Source organism: Pimephales promelas, chromosome 13 (genome assembly GCF_988280905.1).
Source record: "Pimephales promelas chromosome 13, fPimPro1.hap1.1, whole genome shotgun sequence".
NCBI classification, from domain to species: Eukaryota; Metazoa; Chordata; class Actinopteri; order Cypriniformes; family Leuciscidae; genus Pimephales; species Pimephales promelas.
In genome coordinates, this window is record NC_142781.1 from 11,599,840 (window position 1) to 11,618,652 (window position 18,813).

The 18,813-nt window shown below is 38.4% G+C and overlaps 1 protein-coding gene across 1 annotated transcript; it reads right to left on the minus strand.

The window, feature by feature from the left end:
- Positions 1 to 2,936: 2,936 nt before the first annotated feature.
- Positions 2,937 to 18,289, minus strand: ints7 (integrator complex subunit 7). The gene is made up of 20 exons (XM_039692014.2): positions 18,065 to 18,289; positions 17,782 to 17,911; positions 17,419 to 17,565; positions 17,134 to 17,271; positions 16,650 to 16,696; positions 16,370 to 16,569; positions 14,194 to 14,316; positions 13,992 to 14,109; positions 13,744 to 13,878; positions 13,552 to 13,649; positions 12,165 to 12,404; positions 11,939 to 12,076; positions 9,129 to 9,335; positions 8,816 to 9,010; positions 8,128 to 8,231; positions 4,490 to 4,558; positions 4,226 to 4,358; positions 4,021 to 4,119; positions 3,697 to 3,882; positions 2,937 to 3,577 (listed from the first exon to the last, which is right to left on the minus strand). The coding sequence occupies exons 1-20, from the start codon at positions 18,156 to 18,158 to the stop codon at positions 3,266 to 3,268; spliced, it is 2,913 nt and encodes a 970-aa protein (XP_039547948.2). The 5' UTR covers positions 18,159 to 18,289; the 3' UTR covers positions 2,937 to 3,265.
- Positions 18,290 to 18,813: the final 524 nt, after the last annotated feature.

Below are 18,813 nucleotides of genomic sequence, written 5' to 3' on the forward strand. Positions count from 1 at the left end.
TACAACCAATCAGAGCAACGCATAAGTCAACTGCTTTGCATAGCGCAGTTTTCAAATACAGAACGTAGCCTACTTTATTTATTTTAGAAGTTAAATAACGAGTGTTACTTCTTTTACTTACTTCTCCATTTTGGCCGGGGTTGGAGTGGTCTGTGATGATGTTCCCTGCCTGTTTCTTCACTCTGGCATTGTACAAGTCCTGAAGGTTGGGGAGGTGTACACCAGTGATCCCTTCAGCTGTCCTAACAGTCCGTTATAGTCTTCTTATATCTGATTTGCTGGCTGACCCAAACCGGCAAGTTATAGAAGTGCACAGAAGCGGCTCAATAACAGCTGAGTAAAACTGAGTAATCTGCGTTTGTGGTAGGTTGAACTTTTTCAGTTGACGAAGGAAGTACAACCTCTGTTGGGCCTTTTTGTCAATGGAGTCAATGCGAAGACAGTGATATCGGTTAAAAAGATGTTAGTCATCTGAAGCACGGTGTCTTTAAGTGTGCTTGTGGCTGTTTATTTCTTTTTTACACTCATGTTTAGAGAAATGTTTTACATCTAAATTTTACCACAGGCTATTGCTACTATAGCCCAAGGACATACTCCCTGCATTTATATTTCCCTCAGAACTCTCAATATCTGAGGTGGTAATAGGCCTGATAGAACTCAACTGTGTTTTATACTGTATATATATATATATATATATATATATATATATATATATGAAGAGTTCAGATGCAAAAGCCTCTAAATGCCATTTGAAATTTTCTTCTTTAATGATGATTTTTATCAAACTTGTATATTTAAGTTCAGTAATTTCACATAAATAACAATTAATAGGTAATTATCATTGTCATTTAAGTGAAATTACTGAACTTAAATATACAAGTTTGATAAAAATCATCATTAAAGAAGAAAATTTCAAATGGCATTTAGAGGCTTTTGCATCTGAACCCTTCATATATATATATATATTCAATTTGGAAGCACATAATTATAATTGTAACTGGTTATAACTTGGGATAAAACTTGGGATAAAAATAAATAATAAAAATGTCTTACAAGTAAAAATAAAAATAAATAATATAAATGAATTAATGCGTTTATGCATTGTGCCTAAACGGTCATAATGCATCATAGATGTGTTATTTCAGTTATTTAAAAGTGTAAGTAGGCCTAATTGTCATGACATTTCAAGTGTTTAAATTTGGGTAAAATGTTCAACTGCTCTGTTATTAACCACAGAGGACTCTTACAATCTGCAAAGTGGGCAGAACCAGTCTCATGAAAGTGCGTATCTATAGACCGAATGTCATTTCTCGTGCCATTTATACGCCAAAAATGTTTTTTTGCGTGCATATGCTAGCACTGAAGACCCCTTGCATACGTTAAATTGTTGTGATTATATCAAACAAAGTGGCCAAAACAACATTTCTTCAACCCGGTATCACGACAAGACGTAAAATAATCACGTTGATCCACTTTTGAAAACGTGTAGATGTCACGGTTTAAACCCCCTCAAACGTGAAACTTACACTTAAACTGAAACTTACCATCACGACCTATTGGTTTTCATTAAACCGAGAAAAACGGAATTTTAGTTTTATTGACGATCACTGAGAAATGGTCTATTATTAAAAATGCAAAAAACATTTATTATTTTCAAGGTGAAAATGATTCATTTGCCTTGATCCACTCCAGAAAAAAAAACGTCTAAATGTCTAAAGGTACGCTAAAACAACGTAGGGAAGCGCGGGGCACAACCTAACGCGGGGTTAAATGTAACACGGACCGTTTACATATCATCAGGATCAAGCTGGCTGTCTTTCCGCTATTTTTCTCTTGCTGCCAGAAGACGATCTCCAGCAAATTTGCGGAAAATTTTGATTATATTTCGTGAAGATACTGGACAAAGAGTGTTTTGACACCATGAAAGCAATTTTTTTCATCATAGTTTTTTTTCGGTTTCTGAGTTGGGTGTATACGTTTCCAAATCTAACTTTATATTGTAAAAATTGAGGTTAAAATATCCCAAAAATGAGCTACACGCATCAAAAGATTGAGAAGAAATAAGGTTGATGATGTCATTAAAAAACTGACAAGTAATAGTGCTGCCGAGATATTAACCTGAATTAGCATGCTAAATTACTAGCCCCGGCCCGGCAGGTGTCGTAATACCAGTTTCGACCATGGGAGGCGGTATGCGGGCGGGCAACGTTACCACCAGCCAAACTGCAGTCCACGAGTGAGTCGCGCTCGCGCCAGCTTGTGTGTGTACTTGAACCTGACGTCAGTCGTGTGGAAAATACAGCCCACTACTACATTTCAGTTCAGGGAAGAGTTCAAAAAATGATTGGTCGATATTATGCATGAGGAATACATTTTGGTAAGTTGTAGCATACTGTATCTTTCAACAGTGTTCGTGTTCTTTTACCATTAGCTAGTAGAGATGATCGGTTCACGTGCGCTAGGGATCTGTCGTGTAAAGCGCCAATACTGTATTTATTGTTTGAATTGCGTAATAAAATGAACAGAATCTGAGAGCTGACATCGGTCTCCGTGTCCTTTTCTGTGCATGACAGAATTGATGTGTGGCGTGAGAGTGTAATAAACGAATAGTTGAAATAAAGTCGTTATTTTTGTTGTTTTTTTGCGCACAAAAGTGTTCTCGTCGTTTGATAAACTTAAGATTGAGCCCCTGTAGTCACTTGGACTATTTTAACGATGTCTTTAATGACTTTTCGAGGGCAGCAAGAGCAGTCCCTCAAGAAGCCTATGGACTGTATGCAAGAGCGATCTTAATATCTTAAATATCTTAATTTGTGTTCCGAAGATGAACGAAGGTCTTACGGGGTTGGAACAACATGAGGGTGAGTAAATACTGACAGAATTTTCATTTTTGGGTGAACTACCCCTTTAAAGCATAAAAACACCACATAGGCATATAACCATTAAAAACTTGATTTTCACCTTGAGGAGACTTTAATACATCTACCACAGAAGATAATGGTCTAATTACCTGATAAAACTGAAATCTAAATAATAGGATTACACAGGAAGTAATATTCCTCATAGTGCATTAAAGACAAATAGTATTTTAGTAAAGATATTTTACTACACCTTTACACAGAGACTTATGGAAGAATACAACAGAAGAGCCTATTTATTATTAAACAAAGAGATAGCATTCACTCACTCACTCACTCAAACCACTGAAGAACACAAAAGAAAGTCTATGAATGAGTAAAATACAGGCAGTCGATGAAGTTGGAGGTCACTGGAAGCGGGCAAGGATGTTCCTCTGGGGTCCCGGCTGAGGCCCGGTCGTCGTCGTGGTTGTCGTCTGCTGCTGCTGCTGTAACTGATGTCGCAGCTGCTGGGAATAAGGGTCTTCCAGAGACTTCACTGACACAGTGGTTTTTGGTCCTGTCTTCCATTCGATCCCGCTGCTGTCTACAACTGAGGCTTCAACAGAGACCACGTGTGTGCCCAGGATGGAAAAGTTGAGCAGGAACTGTGTGCTGAAGTAATCATTATGAGGCTCCACTTTCTGCTCAATCTCATTGGTCTTGGAATCAAGAGGAATCTAAAATCAAAGATGAGATCATGAGAGTACGCAACTGGGAAATGATGTTTCCCACCAGCTGAGAACGACTGCACTAGACGATCAACAATGTGAAACTTTTGACTCTGGGTTGAACTCACCTTGAAGTCTGATCCTGGTTTAGTCTGTAGAGTAGAGCTGACTTTAAGGCAGACCGCCTGAATCTTCCGGAACAGTCCCGGAGTGGAGCCATGCTGCACCACCCCCTCCACCTTTAAAGTCAACTGCTGGTTGTTCTGCACTGGGATTGGCTCGTTGGGGGTGCGAGGAGATGGAGAGAGGGCAAGCTGAAACAAAAATCATTTTAAAATCATATAAATGTGGACATCACACATGAAATCTGCAAACTTTGCACGCGGGTTATTTAGGCATAACCTCAACCAGTCGATTATTTTTAATAATTTCACATTGTACAGATTACTTACTTTAATGCTGGTGGACTGAAGCTTCTGGAAGAAATATCTCTGGAACGACAGCGGTACCTTCAAGATGGCTATGACGGCATCGCACAGGCAGCCAGTGTGCTTGAAATGGATAGTTAAAGAGACACATTTAAAAAAATCAAGTAACAGAAAAATGAAAGAAATGATGTCTCGGAAAAGTTGGCCAATGGAAACACTTCAACATTACCAGGTAAGAGACAGGGGGGTGCTTCCTGCTTAAGTTTTCCACTTCCTCCAAGACGTGATTGAACACAGCCAGCATTCTCAGTTCATACTCGCTCTCTGCCAGAACCGATCCAATGGTCCCGAACTCCTGGAAACTGAACCAGATGGCATTACGACGTGCCAATGAAATATTAAAACGAATAAAAATCTACCAAACGTCTTGTCAAAATCCCACATTAAATATTTGAAGCATCTGTTTAAATGTAAGATTCATGAGTATTCTTACCTGGCCGTTTGTGGATCAATTATTAAAGCCTCAATAACATGCGATACAAGCAAGCAGCTTTGCTGTTGTCTGAGAAAAGCTTTAAGGAAAGTACAGCTGTTTTGAAGAGCAGCTTAAGATTCATTTATAAACACCATATTTACAATATCTTATACACTCACCTAAAGGATTATTAGGAACACCTGTTCAGTTCAATCATTCAATAATGCAATGATCTAATCGACCAATCACACGGCAGTTGCTTCAATGCATTTAGGGGTGTGGTCCTGGTCAAGACAATGGCCGTTTCTCAATATGCGTACTTGTCTGTACTTGTGTTCTTGTGGACTTGTGAAACGTCATCAGTCGCTGCCGAAGTACTGTTCCAATTCAAAGTTCGCATCTAGCCAAGTCCACTTCAAATCCCCGGATGTGTTCTTGATCCGCCCCGTTTACCGAGGATGCATCGAGAGGTGACTTGTGTGGACTTGAGATAGCCAGGTAACCCAGAATGCACCTCGCACCAACCAGCAAGCGTCAATGGGAGAGGAGAAAATCCGCGAAATATCAAAATACTACTGTTATTGAGTCATGAAATGTAATTTTAAGAGTGTTTCAGGTGAGAATGTGGTTGTTTAAATCTCAAATCTGTACTTTATTTATAAAGATAGCGCCTATATTGTAAAATGCATCTGACGTTTTCGGAGTTCTGACATCCAAGCCTTCAGCGGACACTCAGCGAGATCAACCCCGACTGGAACAGCTTATCCTCGGCTAGTGCTTCTGACGTTTGCCGCCGGCTCTGATCTCTCTAGTCTAGTGGATAAACCTTGACGTATAACTCGTCTTTTGTATAAGTCTATCTTTGGTCTCATTAAACTATAATTTGTTCCATGGCGCAAAAAAAAAGGTTTTAAGGTTTCATGGCTATTTTTTTATATTGTCTTCACTATATGAACAATAAAATAAAATGACATAACCCTGTCTCTGTTTGATAAACGTCAATAAAAATCCAATGTTTCATATTTTTAAAATGAAAACAAAAAGATCATGTTCATTTTGTTATAATATATGCAGTGAAGAGAATCGCGTTGACTGAACCACATGGCCATTAGGATTAGGCTATTATATGCTATGTTGTTTTTTGTTAATGAAGAGTCAGAGGGGTGTTTTATAACATATTTTGTCTTATTGTTGACGAAAAGATGCAGAGTTGTAGCAAATTTCGTTTTATTTTTGCCTAAAATATAGAGTAGAGCGTGCTGAGTGACGCGATCAAGTACGCTCTGTTCCATTTGCAGAAGAACCGGACTTGCGTCCTCGCATTCTCGGGAGTTCGTTCTCCGGAGTCGAACTTGCAAGTCTGAACTACCAAGGACGCAAGTCCGAAGTCTGCGTACTTGGTATTGAGAAACGGCCAATCTCCTAAACTCCAAACTGAATGGGAAAGAAAGGTGATTTAAGCAATTTTGAGCGTGGCATGGTTGTTGGTGCCAGACGGGCCGGTCTGAGTATTTCATGATCTGCTCAGTAAAATCCCAGTATTTTCACCCACAACCATGTCACAAACACTGCTCTTACGGGTGCTTGAAGAAATGTCTCAATGGGTCAAATCAGGCTACTTTCAATAAAAGCTCCAAACATATTAGGAATAGCTTTTAGCTGTGTTGCTATATGTCATGATAAGCAACTGAGTAAGCTAACACTCAATACACTGGTATTGAAACATCCATTGTGTAGGATGTGAGGGAGAAACAAACACAAATGAATCTTCCAGATGATTCATTCAATCAGAATTCCACACAAAACTCAACACTCCAGACACCAAATCAACAATCTAGGACCATAAATAATGTGTGGGCTCCAGCCAGTCTGAGCTAACTAAAGAACCCCTGAGCTAAGTACTTTATGCAAGCTTCAAAGAGCGCCTGGCTAAAGGAAGAACGGTGCCAATGTTAGGTAGTTGGTAAAAGACAGATTGGTTCGGAGATGGCACCGTTCGAGTCCCACAAAGATAACGCCAGGGGATGTTTAATCCCATGACAGAGACTTAAAACAGACCTTCCTTTTCTTAAAAAACCTCTGAGCGACCTCAGGGTGGAAATCTCTCCAAAGCCACAGAGATTCAGACTTTACATATGAAAATACATAAGATCATCTCAAAACAATGCTTGACGTACTTATAGACTTACACAGTTGAAAGATGTTTGATTATACCATGTCTACAACTTATATATGACAGTATAGCCCGAACCTTGTGTTCTCACCATTTTAATGACGAATCATTCAAAAACATACATGAATTCAAATGTGGATTCGCAAGCCGGTTGTTCCCGAAGGAGGGCTCAGTATCCAGTGTATATGGATCAGATTCGTCCTCCTCCGAATCACAACCTGTAAGTATTATTAATAATGTTTGCTGTTATGTTTTCTGTAGCATGCACAATATAGTTATATTGTGTTGTGTGTGTTTTGTACACTCCGCGCAGCTTCCAAGCGGGGTAAAGTTAGTTTTGTTTTTGATATTCACCAGACATTCATTGAAAAATGGCAATTACCTCCCAAACTACTTAGCCAAATATGACTTCGCTCTATATAATAAGCACTGCCCCTCAAAAGCCGCCGCAATGTGAGTTTCGCCGGGAAAGCTTGCTCTTGACGGAGACGCGAGTAAGGGACCGTGTGGAAAGTGCACTTTTTCTGACACGTTTGTTCAAACACTATATACAATTTTCAACACTTGACAAGCTATAAACCTGGTTGGGCGTTCCGTTGCTGACAATCTCTGCCTACAGTTTACCAATAACAACTGACTGAGTCATTTCACCAATCGCCACAGATTCGCGTCACTCAAAGGAGGTGTTTGGGAAAATGAATCGTCGAACGACTCATTTGGGAGTCGTTGAGCAAATCAGTTAAAAATAAATGCATATTATAAGACAAATGAAGTGTTTTTTTATCCTTGCATGCACGTTAAACTGTTTTTGGGAACTCCTAAAACAAAAATAGGAACATTTCAAATGCTATGATAGGGGCTCTTTAAAAAGAAAATATTTTATAAAGACAGTGCACTTGTGTATACAGGTGGCACCATCTTTGGAAAACTGCGTTCGTGTAAGACTTGTCGTGACTGTTTTCCAAAGATGCTTCCTGCCTGTATACGCGCAGTGAACTGTCTTTATAAAATATCTTCTTATTAAACGGTCTGTACACTTACAAATTTCTCAATCCTTCGGTTTGCATGAAGGGACCCTCATTATGTTACTGTGTTTGTGTGGGGATATTTTAGATTTTTAAATAAGTGATTCTTTCAAAATTCCCTTTAAACTAATTAATAATTCCCTCATAGCCAAATCGACTGGTTTCCCTTACAATTGTAGTATGTTGCATACAATAGAAATTCACCATTCGCATTGATGTGTTCATGAACTTTTTAATCTTTAAAGGACTAAATGCAGAGAATTTTGGATTGCGCTGGAGCTGAATGTCTGGGATGCTCAACGTTTACAATTTTGGGGGAGATAAACCCCATGAATGGCATACTAATAGTAATCAATGAATTATTTTAACACAAAAATCTTTCATATTTCACCTTTAAAGAAAAAATAGAAGTAAACTTCTTTGTCGGAAAGATCGTCCCCCAAGAGAATAAAGGATACAGTTCAACATTACGGAGGGTGGCGTAGTCGGCATCAAATGAAGACTGATACAGGTCAGCATAGCGAGCCGCCAGACTTCGAAATTCATCCATGGAAAATTTCATCTGATCAAATCCACACAAAAAAGAAGCATACAATAAACATGCTATCCTCATCCTCAATTCTTACATAATTTTAGCTGAGGGAATCAGAGAAACAAACCAAATACAGTCATACATAGTGATACAGTCAAACCAAAATTTATTCAGACACCTTCAACATATCTCACAGTAACACAGTTTATTTGCAATAGTTTAGAAAATGGTAATAAAATATGACAAGAACTCACAGTTATCAAATCAGTTGATATTATTACAATAGTTTTGGCCATTCTTCTGTTAGACAAATGAATTTGATATAATAGCTGTTGGCTGTCAGCTGATAAAGTACACAATTAAATAATACCAATTACCAAGCAAAGCTTAATTTAGTTCAGTCTGTGGTGTAAAAATTAGCAATTAAAGAAAAAACACGGTCAGGTCAAAGTCATTTTTGGTCCCAAATGTTTTATAAATTTTACTGGTAATTGACCAGTATGAAGAATGATTTTGGCTATAATATGTCAGAGTTTACTTTATTTTGCACTAGTAAAAAAATGATATGTGGTGTCTGAATGATTTTGAGTTTGACAGTATACGTTTTCCAGCACCTGTGTTGATATACGGCCGCAGCGCTGCAGTTCGCTGCCCGAGGACAGAGCGATGGTGGTGGCGATGGCAGGAGGGGGGCTGGTCTTCAGACTGTTGCAGGTGCAGATGAGCTGGGACAGCGCCTGAAGAGTGTCTATACGCAGCTTCACAAACTCACACTGGAACGCCAGAGGACTCAGCGGCGTACTGGCGGCCTGAAGGCAGAACGTGGTTATAATCAGTCGCAAAAAACAGTTCTGTGCTTCAATATGAAAATAACTGAAAGGGACGAAGCTGAAAAAGAGAAGAAGAGCATGACTGGCGTATCCTAACCATGAGAGACGCGATTCCCTTCTGGTAGGATTTGAGTGCTTCAGAGATGGCGCTCATAGCTGCGCTGTAGTCTCCATCTGAAAGCCCGCTGAGGCACTGCTCGGCCTGGGAGAACTCCATCAGACTGTTCAGCCAGAAGTAGAAGTGCTCTGAGGCCACGCGGGTGCGAAGGCTCTGGTACAACTCCCTGGAAAAATCATGGCAGCCCTGCGGACGAATTAAGTCATTTTACCTTTATATAGCTACTAACGCAAATCACTCTCTCATTTTTTTTTTACACTACAATGGCCCAAATATAAAAATATATTTAAATTGTACAGTACACTTGAGTGAATATATCATTAAGGTTTTCATAGAATTATTATTATTATTTTTATCCTGAAGCAGCAAAATAAATGTCAGAACAAAATGTAAATATGTCTGGAATTATATATATAATGGAACTATATAAATAACAAAAAAAGTCAGCAAAATGGCAGGTTACACTTTATTTTAAGGTATGTTTAAGTACCGAGTAATAATAATTAACTGCATCTACTTACTATAGGGTTAGGAATTTGCTTTGACTTATGGTTAGTTGCAAGTAATTATGCACAATTTATAATAATTACTGTACACTCTTAGAAAAAAAGGGTTCATTGGGGTTCTATATATGAAGCATAGGGTTCTTTACTCAACTCCAAAGAACCTTTTATGCTAAAAAAGGTTCTATAATGACAAGAAAGAACCCTTTTGGCACAAAGGTTCTTTATAGGCTATTATTCGTTCATATATTACAATATATTCTGCAACGTTTTGTAGTTGTAATTAAATTATTGTTTATTAAACTGTTGTAGTAACTTAATATCACATTTTGATCATTGATTAACTACATAAAAGGATATAAATATATACATTTTCTAACCTCCATATCTTGAATATTGTGATCATTCACATGCATTCATAAATACATTTTAGGGTCTTGATGTTTGTCAATAATATGAAATATTTAATCCGGAAAGGACGACACAAATGATAATGAATGAACCCAAAAGGTTCAATATAGAACCTTTTTCCTGGTTACAAAGAACCCTAAATGTTTTTTATTATTGAACCCTTAAAAAGGGTTCTGTATAGAACCTTTTAGGGGTTCCAAATACGTAGCGCTGATAGAACCTTTTAAGATTCTATATATAAAAACTTTTCTTCTAGCTACATGTAATGTGTAACAAGGACAATAAAATAAAGTGTTACCAATTTTTTAAATAAAATAATATCATATATCAGACTGATCTCATGTATGACACGCCAATTCGTATTTCAATTTTTGGCGCGCTATCAACACGCATAATCGCTTTTCAGCGTGTTTATGAACGCTGTTGACTTAACGTTATCACTGTATATATAAATATATGACTTACCTCAACCTAAACCTAACCGTCACTGGGGTTAATGGCATTTATGACTGTTCCCTAACCATCCTAGGAAAGAAAAACATAGCTCCCCAGATGTAGATGTACATTTTGCTTTGTTTTGCTCGGACATTTGACACCGTGTACAGACACGCGGAATGACGCGGACGTTAATGGCGTAGACATACACGCATACACGCGGATAGCTCAAAATGCGTCGAGATAACACGCCACTTGACTCGAAATTGGCGTGTATGTTTACGCAAAAGTCATGATGTCATGTTGCATATACGGGTCAGAAAAAAAATGCACTTTTGTTTGTTTTAAAAACTTTAACTATACAATATAATATATAAGGTTTTTCACCATAAAAGCATCTTTTAGATTTTTGTCAGTTCATTAAAGGGCCTGGATTGTAATGGTGTAAATCGGACAGTTAATCACGATACGATACGATATCGATTCTCCCAGCCAGCGATATGATATTTGCTGATATCTCAAAAAAAATTCTACAATACGATTACGATTCGATTCGATTTAGGGCTATATCGATCGATTAATCGATATTTAGATATTATGTACCAATTATTATTATGTTTTCCTTTTACGAGCCGAAGAAGATATCACGGGTTGGCTGAAATCCATCCTCAATCACTTTTAGTCTGCTTCGACGAAACTCCTCTCAGCTAGCGCGTCTTTTCAAAGTGACAAGGAGTCTTGTCACCTGACCTGAATACTGCGCACTGATTTGCTAAAACAGACTTTTCGGGGCTTGTCCTCTCTGCTGCAAAACATCAACTTGCGATGCCTTTTCAGTGGAAGATACCAGCTTTTGTGACAAAGGGTTCAGTGAGTCTTGTCAGACGTCTATTTCAGCGGAGAAAAGTTACGTGAGGATTTGGATTGTGTCAAAATAAAGGTACCATATATCGATATTATATGTGTGGTATCAATGCATCGTATCGTTAGACGTTTGATCGATGCATCGATCCATATCGATATACTGTTACACCCCTAACTAGATTGACAAATTAATTTTATAAAGTACAAATTTTCCATGCAGATTATAAATTAATATAATCCTAAAAACTCCATGGATACAAGAATAACAAAATAAATTACGGTACTTTACATTTTTATCATGTCAAACTACAGGACACTGCTGTAAATCTTATTTAAAGACATAAAAGAAGATATTTTGAGAAATGCATTTTTTGTCTATCCAATTGAAGTAAAGAAATGGTGACCTACATTCTTTAAAATACATTTTGTGTCCCACAGAAAAATGAGGTTTAGAATGAGATGAGTAAATTAAAAGCAAATTTGTATTTTTGGGTGAACTATCCCATTAAAGTTTGTATTTAAACCCGACTATTGATTCATAAGTGCCATCATCCAGTGAAGTGGAAGTGGGCTCACCATGCGGGAGGCCTGTCTGGCAATGCGGTACACCGTCCAACCATTGGCCACATTCTCCAACTGCTGCCTGATCACCGTCTTCACCTCAGCCGAGAGTGAGGCCTGACTGGCCACAAATAATACTGTTGCCAAGGAAACCTACGAAAAGCAACAAGACAAATAACTCTTGGGAACGTTTTGGCGGGAAAGTGAGCTACGGTTGGATATCATGTCTGTACTTGCTCACCAGAAGCTCCTGCTGTTTCTCTGATGTTCTGTGACTCGCCACCCTGAAGAGGTCCAGCAGATCTCCCAGCATCCCCTCTGCCAGCACCGGCTGCTGGGTGGCAATAGCAGCCAGAGCCTGACACATGAGCACCCGTGCGGAGTCACATGCGCAGTGCAGCTGTCCCAGCAGGAGGTCCACAGAGCTCTGACTGAGATGAGCACAGCTCTTCAACATCTTCACCAAAGAGGTGAGCGCCGTCTGGGTTCAAACAAAACGCAACATTTCAAAACTTAAAGGAGTAGTTCACTTTTCAAAAAAACTTTTGGTGATAATTTACTCACCCCCATGTCATCCAAGATGTCCATGTCTTTCTTTCTTCAGTCGAAAAGAAATGAAGCTTTTTGATGAAAATATTCCAGGATTTTTCTCCATATAATGGACTTCAATGGGGTCCAAACGGTTCAAGGTCCAAATGAGAGTTTCAGTGCAGCTTCAAATGACACCAGACGATGAATACGGGTCTAATCTACCGAAACGATCAGTCATTTCAAAAATAATTAAAAAAGTTTAAGTTGGTAAATGAAATGAACCAGATGACTCGAAAAAAGATTAGTTCATTTTGATGAACGAGTTCAAACAGGAGAGTCACAAACGCGCATCACAGAACAGAGCAAGGCGAGCATTTGTGCTCATAAAACTTAAACTTTTTTATTTATTTATTTATAAAATTGCCGATCATTTTGCTAGATAAGACCCTTATTCATCGTCTGGTGTCGTTTAAAGCCCTTTGAAACTGCACTGAAATGGTCATTTGGACCATGAACCGTTTGGACCCCATTAAAGTCCATTATATGGAGAAAATCCTGGAATGTTTTCATCAAAAACCTTAATTTCTTTTCGACATAAGAAAGAAAGACATACACATCTTGGATGACATGGGGGTGAGTAAATTATCAGCAAAAGTTTTTTTTAAACGTGAACTAATCCCTTAAATTTGACCTATTATGCAATCCAACCACAACAATTTTAGTTAAAAAGGTTAAAACTGTCTTCGCATCCTGATACCAATCAATACTAGAAGTGGTCCAAATATTAAAACATTATTATAGTTATGTACAATTATGATATCTACATATATCCTTTGTGGAAGACTAAGGACCACAAAATGTTTGTCTAATCATAGCACTCGATCCAAATTGCATGTTGTAACATTAATTTAACGCCGTCTATAGTGACGCTTTGTAGACTCTGCTCTAGTCCATGTGTGTTGGAGGATGTGCCAGAATAAGCTGCATTATGGACCTGGCTTCGTGACTCTAGTGAAAAGTGGCCTCAAACCAGCGCAAGAGCTGAAGGGACATCAGTCACATATTCTAAGACCTGTAAACTTTTGATTGACACTCACTTTAAGTGTCGCCTGTGCAGTTTTACTGTCATCTTGACTGCAGAGCAGGATGAGAGACTCCATCCCCATCACGGTTTCTTGTTCCAGCTGGATGACCTCTGACAAAATATTCAGATTTAAAACCACGTTATTTTTCGTTTCATAAGGATGTCTATACAAGCCAAATTTAATTACTGCTGAGAAGAAACCCACCTTTCTCTGGACAAGAAACAGCGATGCTGGTCAACACAGTGATTCCATGGGCTGCCACTGCTAGGTTACTATGGTAACAGCACTCCTGCGCCAGCTTCACCAGGTCAGTGTGACGGGGGGCAGGAGACGCCTCACCTGCGACATCCAGAGAGATTAAGTGTTTAAACTCACGTTGTTACATGAGAAATGCATAAAATCATTTTTAATAAAGTTAACATGATATGTTTGATATAGATTGAGATTTGCACCTGTATTAGGGCTGAAGTAGTGTTTAATTGCGATGGTTCCAGATAGTGTGGAGAGAACAGAGAGCATTCCCAGCTTCAGACTGTTGTACGGGGTGCTGAGAGCACACTCGCACAGCACCTACAAACACACATAGTGGAAATGATATATATCGGCATTTACTAGTAAGAAATGAACCAGCTGACTGTCCCGTGACTCTCTGACCTGTATGTTCTTCCTGGTCCACAAGTGAGGAGCTTTTTTAGCCAAGAGCTTGAGATCCTGAATGGCGAGTCTTTTCACTGCTTTTCTGGGGTCCTCCTTCAAGTACTGAAGAAGAAGACGAATCTACAAGACGAAAAAAATAAATAAATAAATAAATAAATAAATAAGGAGAAATGACCTGCACATTCCCATCCAAAGATGGGTTTTTACTTCACATTAAAGTATATATTTTTTTATGTAATTATATTAAAGGACAACTCCGGCGCAAAATGAACCTTTGGTCTAATTACACATTGTTACCTAGTCAACCGTTATCTGAGACTTTTTTTCATGATTGCCGAATGTAAATAGTTTTATCTCTAAAAACAGTTTAGCCTATAACGCTAGTATAACGCTAGTATATAGGGCATAGAGTAATGACAAATAAAAATTGCTTGTTATTACCACTAACAAGGCTCAAAATAGCCTCACACTAACACGGTAGCATAATAAGGATCCATACATTCAAACCGAAGCATTGAGAACTTTGTCAGTGTCCATACAGTTTAATAAGCAGATATTTTATACACACAGTCAACTTCGCGAATACAGGAAGAAGCCATCTTTGAAAAATAGTCTCTAACAGTCGATCTACGAACGCCGATCCAAGGGCGCTGGTGAGATGTGAATAAAGTGATAATGTGAGCGCGAACAGTAGGCAACATGTACATTAAAGAGAAGAAAATGGTTCGTGTTTGTGTTTCTTCCGGAAACAATGGACCATATAAGATTCTGCACAGTTCAGCGCACTTGGATCAGCGTTCGTAGATCGACTGGTAGAGACTATATTTTAAAGATGGCTTCTTCCTGTATTCGTGAAGTTGACTGTGTGTATAAAATATCTTCTTATTAAACTGTATGGGTACTGACAAAGATCTCAATGCTTCGTTTTGCATGTAGGGATCCTTATTATGCTACCGTGTTACTGTGGGGCTATTTTGAGCCTTGTTAGTGGTATTAAAAAGCGATTTTTATTTGTCATTACTCTATGCCCTATAGACTAGCGTTATACTAGCATTATAGGCTAAACTGTTTTAATAGATAAAACTATTTAGATTCGGCAATCATGAAAAAAAATCTCAGATAACGGTTGAATAGGTAACAATGTGCAATTAGACCAAAGGTTCATTTTGCGCCGGAGTTGTCCTTTAAACTCACTGCATTTCAAGTTTAGTCGTTAAAGGGATGTTTATCACAAAAAGATTTAATCATCTTCAGAACATTGAGAATAAAGATATTTTTAATGAAATCTGAGAGATTTCTGTCCCTCCACTGATTGAGTCGATTCAGGAAATTTGGACTAAAGCGCTCGATTCATTTGGGTTAGTTTTACAATCTCAGTTTATGAGCTTTTTGAAGTGACAAAATAGTGGTTGCATAGAATGTCAATGGAGAGACAGAAATCTCTCAGATTTCATTAAAAGTATCTTGTGTTTCGAAGACGAACCAAAGTCTTATTGGTTTGGAATGAATTGAGGATTAGAGTCTTTTGGTTTCAAACAGAGATCACGATTCTCCCATGATTAACAATTTACTATAGGTTCTGACAAATGTTAATTGCTGCCGACTATTCAAAATGTCTGATGAATCTATTATCTAGATGGGTTTGAATGAATGATTCAATGACTCGCTCAAAAATACTTCAGTTTCAACACTGGATGAATCAGCGCTTTTTCAACTCTTGAGTGAACGATTCAGTGTGTCAAGAAAACATCCCCTACACCATTACACCTCCACCACCAGCCTGCACAGTGGTAACAAGGCATGATGGATCCATGTTCTCATTCTGTTTACGCCAAATTCTGACTCTACCATCTGAATGTCTCAAATGAAATCGAGACTCATCAGACCAGGCAACATTTTTCCAGTCTTCAACTGTCCAATTTTGGTGAGCTCTTGCAAATTTGCCGGCCCGTCTGGCACCAACAACCATGCCACGCTCAGAATTGCTTAAATCACCTTTCTTTCCCATTCTGACATTCAGTTTTGAGTTCAGGAGATTGTCTTGACCAGGACCACGCCACTAAATGCATTGAAGCAACTGCAATGTGATTGGTTGATTAGATAATTGCATTAATGAGAAATTGAACGAGTGTTCCTAATAATCCTTTAGGTGAGTGTATGAGTGCAGTCTGACCTGCTCAGGGATATCGACGAGCGAGGAGGTGGCCAGCTGGGTAAAGGTGTGCAGGGTGACGATGAGCATGGCTGTGGACGGGTAGGAGGACACCAGCTCCTGGAGTAACTCTCTGCTGCACGAGGCCAGACTGGCGTCATGGTGCATGTGCTGGAGCATCGGGATCAACTTCAGCTTCAGCTCCACTGGAGTGTCCAATCCTTCAGGCAAACACACACCACCCATCAGACTGGAGAACACTTACACCAATGACGATCACTCACATGAGGTGATCACGTACCTTGAATCATTTCACTAATCTTGTTGCAAATCCCTGCAGCAAAATCTCTGAGAAAAAAAGACTTAATGATTAAAATGTTTACGTTCAACATGTTTTCTATCTCTAAATCATCTCAAATTTATAATATTATAATACGCTGCCCGGCCCAAAAAAAGTTTGGATTTAAATAGGGAAATGCTTGAGTGGATCATTATTGCAGTGATTGTTATGTTTCTAGCATGTTATATGTTTGGCAACTGTGTGTAACTGTTCATTTCATAAACAAGCATGTAGGAAGACACATCATGTCCATATTCCACAATGACAAATTCAAGATTCATCAGCCTCATATTGTGAAAGAATGGTAATGCTAAATATAAACATTCACATTTCAAAGAAATTTCTACCATAAAAAGCTTCTAAAATAATTTTAATATTTAAATTAACTAGTACCTAACCAAAAATGTTTTTGGTTTTTTTCATGACAGTCTGAAATGACACTTACTTAGAGTGTGAAGAGAAACTAGCAGCTGCAAAAATAGCCGCTTCTACTTCAACATTATCATGAGAGTCCAGACTTTGCCGGATGCTGTGGTGGGCATTTTTCCTCTCTGGAATAATGGAGGCTAAGCTTCCCAATATCCTGTCAAAATGCACAAATATTGACACAGTGTGTATGTATAGAACAGAACAGAAATGTTATTAAATTTTAGAAAGCTGAGAACAAACGTGACGGAACATTTTGAGGAAGCGAATGCTGAAAAACACTCGCAGTCGCGGATGGAAGTACCTGAGAGTTATTGCTCTGGCAACAGGATCATTGCTATGGATGACGGAAAACACTCTTTTGACGAACTCGTCCACGTTCAGGATCTTCTCCAGGTGTTTCTCGCTCAGCTGCGTGACCTTCAGCACACAGAGTCGCAGGAAGTTGTTCCTAATTTGACAGGAGTGAATTTATAGATTCAGAACTTTTCATAACAGAGACCAGCCAAGAAGATTAGTAGCATTGTGTTATTAAACAAATGCCATTATTTAGAAATATTTGACAAATCAGATAAAGTATTTCGCCCCGGTAATAGACAACTTCAAGCTAATGAATATAGATTTTTTTTTATTATTATTATTATTATTATTTAATGTGCACAGTTACCCAAGTCTAAAGATGTCTGCCAGTTTCAGAAAGGCTGAGTTGATGAGGATGGGGAAGGGATACTTCTGGAAGAGTTTGGGGAAAAGGACCACGGCTTCACATTGCTCGCCCAGTTTACAAGACCTCAAACCTTTAGTTGTGCAAAAATAACAACATGAATGTTTTCATTAGTAGGATATTCCATGTTCTCTGGATGTAAACAATCAGATATCAGATCGTATATGATGTAAGGCACGTATAATGAAAACAGTCATGCATGCTCTGTGTGTTGTTTATGAAGCACCTTTATCAAGCTCCATCAGCGCTGAATTGGCGTCCAGCTCCTGCTCGCCGTAAGCGGCCTCCGACAGAAACGAGCGCGCTGCGGAGAGCGACATTATGACAAGACTACGAGAAAATATATACTGTTTGTTTATCAATATTTTTTATTTGTTTGATTAGATAGACTTTGTGAATGAAGTTTGAAGTGGGTGACCCGGCTGCAGTGTAGATCACGTGGCCATGAAGGATATTGCGTCAGGTTTCCGTTGAAGCGTAAACCAATAGAAAGGCACCGTCCGGTTACCAAAAAGGGCGGGGCCTATGTGTCGGCGTTAACTCCGATTGGTCTCAGTCAGTCTCGTTTGCTCTTATTTATTTATTTATTTATAAATATAAGTTCATGTTGTTTATACATGTGGTAAATAAATAATTAATAAAAATAGCAATAATGTTGATTGTTGTGTTGTAATTCACGTCCAGAAATCGTCTTCATTCTTACAGATAAATAAAATAAAAAAACATAAATATCTAGTTACATGCAATTTTGTTCACCTCTAATAAACAAACGAAATAGCGTCGAGTTAAGAAGTTATAATTATGAGATACAATGTTGAAATAATGACATAAATGAAGAACTTATAAGTGTATATATACAACTTTCATCTCACAATCATGTTTTAGTGTGTCATAAATTCTTAATTCTCATAATACCTACTTGTATAAGCTTTTTTTTTCTTACATCGCAGACAAGGGCTTCCATAAATTGTGATA

Bases quoted from the DNA above. Each gene is read 5' to 3' on its own strand.
- ints7 (XM_039692014.2), bottom strand. From the start codon at position 18,158: ATGTCGCTCTCCGCAGCGCGCTCGTTTCTGTCGGAGGCCGCTTACGGC. The intron at 17,566-17,781 runs GTAACTGTGCAC...CTGTCAAATTAG, and splicing joins GCAGACATCTTTAGACTTGG to GAACAACTTCCTGCGACTCT. The intron at 3,883-4,020 runs GTAAGTAATCTG...TTTTTGTTTCAG, and splicing joins TTCAGTCCACCAGCATTAAA to CTTGCCCTCTCTCCATCTCC.